General features: G+C 41.1%; 1 protein-coding gene across 1 annotated transcript; it reads left to right on the top strand.

The window, feature by feature from the left end:
• Positions 1–78: 78 nt before the first annotated feature.
• DNAJA1 (DnaJ (Hsp40) homolog, subfamily A, member 1) lies at positions 79–7,481 on the top strand. Its single transcript, XM_009880660.1, has 7 exons — positions 79–253; positions 1,449–1,553; positions 1,653–1,880; positions 3,316–3,430; positions 5,352–5,467; positions 6,046–6,146; positions 6,843–7,481. The coding sequence occupies exons 1-7, from the start codon at positions 196–198 to the stop codon at positions 7,059–7,061; spliced, it is 942 nt and encodes a 313-aa protein (XP_009878962.1). The 5' UTR covers positions 79–195; the 3' UTR covers positions 7,062–7,481.
• Positions 7,482–9,409: the final 1,928 nt, after the last annotated feature.

Below are 9,409 nucleotides of genomic sequence, written 5' to 3'. Positions count from 1 at the left end.
GATGGGGGTGTCGCTGGGGTGCTGTTTGAGGTTTCAAGTCCCGGGAGTCTGAGGCACGATGTATGTCTCTCGCAGTTTAAGCAGATTTCCCAAGCTTATGAAGTACTGTCGGACCCAAAGAAGAGGGACCTGTATGACAAAGGAGGCGAGCAGGCCATCAAAGAGGGTGGCTCCGGTGGTGGCTTCGGGTCACCCATGGATATATTCGATATGTTCTTTGGCGGTGGTGGGAGGATGCAGAGAGAGAGACGAGGTAACGTGCCATCATCCGACGCTTTCTCAGACTTTACAGCGTGGTCGCTGAGGTAGACAGGAGCAGAGTTTCTGAGGAGAATGCTGTAGATGTAAAACTTCATATAGCGTTAAAATTAAGTTACAGGCTTAATCTTAAAATCGGAGAAACGCTTATCCTAGCCCTTAGCACCGGAAGCGAGCAGGAGAGGGCATTTGGTTCATACGGTGGTAGTTTGGTCTCTTGTGCATTGTCTCATGTTAATAACTAACCAGATTTCTTGTTTGGAAAGCCTTTAGCTGAGCGTAAGTCAGCTAATAGGCTGAATAAGCAATGGAATGGTAACATACCTTAAAATGTTGGTTTTGTTTTTTTTTTTTTTTTTAACTAAGCTACCATAACTGTATTTGGTTTTTAATTGCAAGAAGCTATATCTAAATAAGATAGGCAAATCACAGTCAGTCCGTTGTTTTCCTGTGCTGTTCAGGAGAATTGAGTTTAAGCGGCAGTAGAATGCTGCTCAGAAGTTGAAGTCCCGTTTAATTCCACTGGGAAAAACTCTAGTGTTGATTGAAACAGATAAAGGTAGTACTGACCCCATCACTTAGTGTACACCTGTGACAAAAGGAAGAAAAAAGGGTTTGTATCAAAGTGTTACAGTGTTGTATCAAAGTATTCTTAGTGAGCCAGCACCTGGTATCTTTCACAAACCTAAGCCTGCAGTAGCTGAAGTTTTAATTAATTCCTGTGCGTGTAAATTTAATTACTCAATTCAGTTTCCAGAAAGTCCCCTGATGAGAGGAAGAAAGTACTTTGCTGTACACTCTAAGCAGTGTCTCCCACTTCCGTGTAGGAGACACGTTCAGTCACTTTGTTAAAACTGAAGTCCTGCGTTATAAAACTTGAATGTCTCAGGTTTTACGTATTTTGTTTGTGTTATTGGTTGTGCTTTCACAGAAGAGTCTCTGACTTCTTCTAACAGAGAAGCATTACTGACAAAGCCATTAGAATTGTTACCTAATTTGACATCAGATAGGAAGGGGCTATTGACTAACACTAGCAAAACAAGATGAAGCTATATCAAAACAGGATGTTAAAGCTCATAGACTTGGTTTATTGTGACTTGAGCACACTGAAGTTTGCTGACCATGGGAAGTTTACTGTTACTTAGAGACCAAGCTTTCAAACTTGAGTAAATACCCATTTTCTTTTACAGGCAAAAATGTGGTCCATCAGTTGTCAGTAAGTTTAGAAGATATGTACAATGGTGCAACAAGGAAACTTGCACTGCAGAAGAATGTTATCTGTGACAAATGTGAAGGTAACTGAAACTGAAACTAAACACAAGTTGCTCCTACAGCTTTTGGTGGTGTTTTCTGGCAGCGTTTAACTTTCTGTCCCCAATTTTCTTTCTCCTCAGGTCGCGGTGGTAAGAAAGGTGCAGTAGAATGCTGTCCTAATTGCAGAGGAACAGGCATGCAGATCAGAATTCACCAGATTGGGCCAGGAATGGTGCAACAAATCCAGTCTGTGTGTATGGAGTGTCAGGGGCATGGGGAGCGTATCAGCCCCAAGGACCGGTGTAAGAGCTGCACTGGCAGAAAAATTGTTAGAGAGAAGAAGATACTAGAAGTTCACATTGACAAAGGTGAGGTGTCTTACTAAGATGAAGTATTGAACTTGGATGTATTGACTAAATTTGTATCATTAAAACAGAAGCTTTAGCAAAAGCATGGTTTTGCTGAGTAACACTGCTGAATACATACACTGCAAAATTGCCTGTTACTGCGTTTAAAAAGTAGGAAACTTGTTTTTAGGGAAGGTTGATTACTTCTATGTTCACATCTAATACTTGTGCACATAAGTAAGAATGAGTTCTGAAACCTGCGGTGTTGTAAGCAGTGAATTTTTTTAGAACAACCTCATAAGTGTGAGTCTTGGTCAGGTAGCTGGACCAACTAAAATAAAACTCATCGCTTATTGGCTCAGCTTGCCTAATGAGTTTTCCTTGCTGGTAGGGAAACCCTGCAGACTCCGATCACTTCTACTGTATTTCGGTGTGAAGGGGAACCAGGTCTGCTATAGTAATAGGGTGCAGAGACAGTGCTAAGCCTCTCATGCTTAGAACTCTGTTTGCTATGCAACCCTGACAGTGCTGCTCAGTGCAGGTACTCTTTGCCTGGTAAAATGCAGCTCGATACACAAATTGTCACAGTGATGGGGGAACATGACAGTGTTGAGTGACAAATGCATCTCTGTTGGGAGGCTGCTCAAAAGCTGGTGGTAGAAGGCTCTGGAGTCGCGCAGCTTGTAAGATAGAGCAAGCTGACAAGCACATGGCTTCTACAGACCTGATTATCACCTGCCACTGTTGTATGTGTAAACACAGCTTATGCAGTGTCTGGATTTGGTTTAACAGGGAAAATCCTGCAGTAACTTTAAATGTGAGGGCTGGTAAGGATATACTACTGATGTTTTAAACAGGGAAATCACTGAGAAGAACTGCTTTTCCCTTCCTTATAGAACATACTAAGTTAGCATGAGGCAGCTAGAATTTATGGTGGAGAGACTTTTGTGGGGTTGAGATGGATTTCTTATGTGATGGTTACAGTCCTAGGAAGAGTGCTGCTTGCACTTGACAGGCACTGAGATCAGGTTTCATAAGTAGCTCTGCCACATACCTTTATAAAACTTGAAGAAGCTATCAGCTTCTTGGTCACTTGCTCTCAAAATGTATTTTGTACACTATTTCTGTTTTCTTTTTAGTACTTGTGCATATAATTAAAGCTGTTTTGATAATGTTTCCCTTAAGAACTTTATCTTGGCCGGTGGCTGTTTAGCACTACAATTAAGCTTAATGATATTGAGACATAGTTCAGGTTGGTACCACTAAAATCTGTTGAACATGTGGGTGAATTAAAGGGAGAAAAAAAAAAAAATATGAATGCTTCAGGGAAGGTCCTGATGTTCTAATTTAAAGACCCAGACATCTCCTGGTACCAGCTCATGCCTACAAAAATATTTTACTGCTGCTTTTCACTTAAAACGGTGAAAAATGTTTGCTTGTTTGTTTTCTGCAATAGGAATGAAGGATGGTCAGAAAATAACATTCCATGGTGAAGGGGACCAAGAGCCAGGACTAGAGCCAGGGGATATTATTATTGTCTTGGATCAAAAAGACCACTCTGTATTTACAAGGTAAAACTCTGGAAGTCCTTTGTGTTAACTGCCGAGATGCTTGTCCACATGCTTCCTTGGTTACCACTCACCTTGTATTTACTGGAAATACCAGTAGATAGGATCACGTGGCTAGAACTTGTGTAAGTTTGGGTGGCCGAAGGAGCACTGAGGTGTGCAGGAATCCTGGTACAACTAGTCACAGCCACTTCTGTTTTAGTAGCATGAGATATTCTTATGTGAGCTTTGGCAGTGGAAGGGGATAGAAGGCAAACAAAACCAGTTACAGTTATTAAGAGTTTACAAATCTTGAATTTTAAGAACTCTTAAAATACTGAGATTTTGTTTAATAGATGTGAATATTTGTGATTAATTCCTTGCTTTTCTTAGGATAGCATTCCATCATTTACTTCAGAAAATTATCGTTTAGTATAGACAGCTGTTCATTGCCCAGTTGGCTTCAAGGCACGGAAAACTTGTAGTGTGTTCAGTTCTGCTGAGGGATCTTATTTGTGACAACCAAATATAGCATGCACTTTTTGGACCAGAGGTGGTTTTCCACACTTCATTTCCTGTCTGAGTTCACTGGACAGGGTAATTGGTCTTTTCTTTCTTGCGAAAGCAAAAGTGACTCAAGCAGCATTGACTATGTCTCAAGTATTGTGTTGCAAGCCTCCTTGTTTCAAGTTACTTTTTGTGGAATGAGTCTGTCTAGTACATTTTGGTCCAGTTAGAAGCAACACTTGTCATCTCACAGAAATGTGTTGCTGCTTCTGTTCAGAGCAGTAACAAGGGAATCAATGGATTTAGAGACACCAACTGCTGACACTGTACTTGTAAATAGGAATGGTGACTCAAAGGTTCTTGGGAAACCTGCAGTGAGTCTGCCTGACTGTCCTGTATGGTGCTGGGCTCTGGATGTTGGTGCCAGAACTCTATGCCAAAGAACACTGAGTTCACAGGTTAAAAATCAGTTCTGTTTGCTTGGGATAAGCGTACCCAGCTGCTTTTTCTTAACTTCCAGTGAAACCAGATACCGAGTCAGCTATGCCAAAGGGACAGTCTGGGCCAAACTGCATGATTACCTGGGACTTGAAGTCACAACTCTGCTGGCTTATTTTTGTCCATGTTTCTGCCTGCTGCATTCAGTTCTAGCGTCCTTAGATAACCCTTGATATTACTGGTCTTGTGGGGTTATGCTGAGGTCATGCTGCTTCTGGAACAAGTGGAATGTTCCCCCTCTCCCATCAGAGTCTAAAATTAACTTTTTGGGCAAGGCTCCTTCCAGAGACCTTTAAAACAGGGTGAGTGAAATAACTGAGTTCTTCGAATAGGCAGGAGGATTTTGTAGTCGTTGAACATGCAGTGCATGCAAACATCACTAGTGCTGCTGTACTGAAGTCAGAATAGGCAATTAAAACAATTACGTTATCTCTTCCAGATACTTCATGGTGCTTTCTAGAAGTTACTTTCGTTATATCCCAGAGTGGCCATCAGCTGTTCAAACTTCGCTAGTACCAGATCTTCAGAAAGCGAGTATAACAGATTAGTCTAGAGCTAGCTGATGCACTTGAGAGCATTAATCTACACAAAGGAAGGGATTAATTGTCCCGATTGCAATGTTTAAGAACTTTTTCCTAGAAGTGGGAAGGAGCGGTGAACTGAAACTGGATGCAAGTGAGCCTTGCTGTATTTATTTCTTTTCAATAAACACTTCTACGCTTTGGATAGCTAGACTTGATAATGGCTGTCAGCATGGGTACCATTCCTGTAATTGCTGGCTTGAGGTGCCGCATCAATGTTCAGTATTCTTTATTTAATAGCCCAGGCTTCTATTAAAATTGCAGCTTTATTGTGCTTGCCAAGTTAAATACTGAAGTTGGGTATGATCCTTTTACTGCTTCTCCCTCTCTGTGACTCTTTTTGATTGGTTCTACCTTAGACGAGATGAAGACCTTCTAATGTCTATGGATATTCAACTGGTTGAAGCACTATGTGGCTTTCAAAAGCCTATTACAACGCTGGATAATAGAACTATTATTATTACCTCCCATCCTGGTAAGTGTTGGTTTGCTTTCTGCTAAATGTCCAAACATACAGTGAATTTAAACTGGAAGTTTAAAGGAACAGAAACATCCCATCTTGATATACAAGGGATGTGTGCTAGTATCAAGCTTCTTTTCCTAGTCTTTGCAGTACGAATCTTTAAACAAAAAAGGATTTTTTGGATAGCAGTCAGCAGTAACTTTCTCTTTGCGTGATATAGTAACAGACCTTACCTCATGGACATACTTGTATCCTGAGGATGCCTCATGAGAATTGAAGGCCGTGGGTCTCTGAAAACCACTTTTTCAGCCTTGGAACTGATGGAGCACTTAATAAATTTGTAAGTATGCTTCCTTTGGGAAGCATAACAAGGTTACAAGAATGTAACGTAGATGTCAACCTGCTTTCCTATTCAGAAGCTACCAGGCAGTAAGTCCCTATTAGACTACTACATACTGGTGTAGCTGTCTAAGCGCAATGTAGAAGGTTACATAAATATTGAAGGGAGATAAAACTAAAGCTACCTCTCTTGCCTGCAGGGATCCCTTTCTTTTTTTGGTTTTGGTTTGTTGTATTTTTTTTTTTTTTAGGCCAGGTTGTCAAGCATGGGGCTATTAAGTGTGTGTTGAATGAAGGTATGCCAATTTATCGCAGACCGTATGAAAAAGGACGTCTCATCATAGAGTTCAGGGTGAGTGGATCAACTTACTTCCATGGCACAGTTCAGCGTTGAATATCCGTCCAAAATTTTAACCTCTAAGCATTATGTCAGTCAAGAAGAGATACCAATTGCTGGATGTCGTTCCTGGTTTGGTATTTGTTTCTGACAATGGTGAGAACATGCAATCCATCAAACAGAATTACAGTTCAGAACAAAGAGAACACTTGTAAAACACTGTGCTGAAAGTACCTTAAGTACCAGAAAAATTTCTTTGGTTAACTCATGAATTTCTATTTGTTTGGCGTATTCTTTTGTTCCTGTCATCCTATATGAAGGATGGATTAGTAACTTCCCTGTACTGGAGCAAAGGAATAGGCTCAAATATGCTGATTTCTTCTTGGGACAGAAGCTGATGCTGGGAGCTGTGGCAGCAAGCTCTGTCTGCTACAGTTTTAGGGAAAATTAAGCCATCTCTCTAATGTTGATACATCCTGTACTTTGCTTCTAGGGTGATTCCAGAGGGTAGCCCAAGGCAGAAGAAATCTTGCATAAGGCTTGGTTAAGTTGCCAGAGTTAGAAGCTAACTTTTTACAGGCACTAAAAAACAGGCAGTGACTTTTATAAGCTCTGTGATGATAAAGCTGACTTTGGCGGATACTTGATCTGTAGTGGGATGGAAAAAGGCCAACACAGGCAGACTGGAGTAACACCTGTTCTTGATTTCAGGTGAACTTCCCAGAGAACGGCTTCCTCTCCTCAGATAAGCTGTCATTACTTGAAAAACTGCTACCTACAAGGCAGGAAATAGAAGAAACTGAGGAAATGGAGCAAGTGGATTTAGTGGACTTTGATCCATCTCAAAAAAGAAAACACCACTATAATGGAGAAGTCTATGAAGATGATGAGCATCACCCTAGAGGTGGTGTTCAATGTCAGACATCGTAAATGGGCCAGTGAATAACTTGTGATGCTTGTTTTGTATGCATTAGTGGATGAGTGAAGGACTACAAGCAGTTTGCCCTCACTTCTCGCTATTTGTTGTTTTATCCAGCCATAGTTGTTTCTAAAAGCATAAATAAACTAAGTAATTAAACTGACTTTGCAATTTGTATACAGCTCCAGGATGCAAGCTCAAATGAAGTTGATTGCACTTCACCCCTGCCTCTTGGTCAAGAAAACTCTTACCTGCTTGTCTTTTATTCCAAGCCTTGTAATTCCTGTATGTGTGCAATTGCCCAGGCTTAAACTAAGATTCTGTGGTGGTCTTTTTAGGAATTCTAGATCTTATACTCTGTTTAATAAAGTATGCACAAGTACTTATAATTCATGGTAAGATATAGTTAAGTTTTGTACCAGTTAGGATAACATGTTAATGTTTTGGGCTTGTACTGATGTTTATTAAATACGGACTGGCACTAATGCAACCACATGATATGTGAAGCTGACAAGGATGTGGTCAATCTTCACAGGCCCATTAAAGTCATGCGATCCACAAGCTCTCTGAAGCTACTGCACTTAAGGTCAAATAGTCCCTTCCACTGCCAGCTTTGGTCCTGACCCTGGAGTTAGATGTGAAGCTTGCTGTGGTTCATCATTGCCTACTGTCTGCCTGCTGTCCTGCGCCGTACTGTTTATAGAGCCAGTGGTTGCTTGGCTGCTGCAGGAGCTTACGTTGCTATCACGCATGAGTAAAAACCTCCAGGCTTTATCAGCACACATGTAGTTGGGAATCTGTCAGCCTGCTGCCATGTGAAGCTTGACTTCCACCTTGATTACTGAAATCAGATACCCTTCAGTGGTGTGTCATGGAAAGCAGTACCAGCCCTGCTGGTGGGCATATGTGAACCTGTAGGGGAGAGAAACTTACTGTCAGTGAATACAACCAACTGATGCATCTAGGATGTTCTGAAATTAATGTATTGTGTGCATTATTTTAAGCTGACTCTTGAAAATTCTGTATGAATGTTCTAATTATTGTAGATGAAGCATTTCCAATATAATTACGAAATTGTTCATTGCCTCTTTTCTTAGACCAGATGTTGGTTTAAAGACACCACCCCCTTCTTTTTAGACAGCTATTCACAGAAAAATCATAGCAAAAAACTTCTTTCAGAAAATATGCTGAGAAGACAGGTCCAGATTTAACCTCTAGTGTGGTAGTGTAGTCTTGTTACCATCTGGCTTGGGACAGAGCTTACGCTTATCGTACTGCTTTGAAGCAGAAGTGTCATGAAGAAAACTTGTTTTTTCTTCCTGGAAATAGGTGCTACATGACAGTACATGTGTTGTAACTTGAATATCTGGAAACTTACTCTTAGAAAACATCTCTGGCTCTTGGTTATGTGTTTCATTTTATAATGACAGCTGGCACCATGGGTTTTGTACCTCAAATGTACTTCCCTTTCAGGTACCTACAGAATAGCAGTCCCGTACATGTTTCATCTACGTATTTTTTTTTCTGTCTGAGAAGGAACAAAATTCTGTAGGCAAAGCATCTTTCCAAATTCTCCTTGGATGAGCTCATTGGTGAGCTCTACAAATGTGACCAGCAGGAGCCTTTGTTCTATCAGTAGGACAGTTTGGCCCAGTCAAGGGGAGGAACAGAAAGTAATCTTCCCTCTGGCTAGGGTTGAGACTCTGGCTCAACTGTTTTTAGACTAAACAGCACTAAAGTACGCTATTTGTTCCACTGGTGTTTCTTCTTTTTTTTAACCACTGAGTCAAAAAAGCTAGGGCAAACCAAGCTCAGATGCAGTGCCTTGAAGATGACAATAGGACATTACTTTGTTTCAGATGACTGTATTATATTTTAAAAAAAACCCAAACATTCCATAGCCTTTTTTTCCCAGGGACACTGGTTTTCCTTTCACCACACCCATAGCTGTGTCAACACAGTTGAGGTAATGTTTCTATTCTTGACTTACTCCCAAGACCATGGTGGCTGATTCTGCTTGATGCTTGATAACACCACAGCTTGTCTAGAGATGGGCCAGGTCTAAGCTTCCAGGAAGGTGGCTGATGAGAGAAGCCTTGGCAGAGCAGCCCGGGGAAAGATGCAGTTTAGCATTCTGCTTTGAAACGAACTAGTGACGGACATAAAAGCTACATCCCAAAGAAATACACTGGCAGCAGTAGAGTGAGGCTTCAGCAAAAAGCACTACCAAATGAAGAGCTAGCAAGAAGAAGAACGCAGCCCTTGGATCTTCAGGCAGGATATTGAGTACAATGTATGGCCTCTTCCAAGTTTCTTAGTTCTCCCGCAATATTCTGGGTATCACACAGCTGCAGCAAGG

The sequence above is a fragment of the Charadrius vociferus genome, unplaced genomic scaffold (genome assembly GCF_000708025.1).
Source record: "Charadrius vociferus isolate BGI_N301 unplaced genomic scaffold, ASM70802v2 scaffold240, whole genome shotgun sequence".
NCBI classification, from domain to species: domain Eukaryota; kingdom Metazoa; phylum Chordata; class Aves; order Charadriiformes; family Charadriidae; genus Charadrius; species Charadrius vociferus.
The sequence above is the reverse complement of the archived record's forward strand: the minus strand, read 5'-3'. Positions and strand labels throughout refer to the sequence as shown.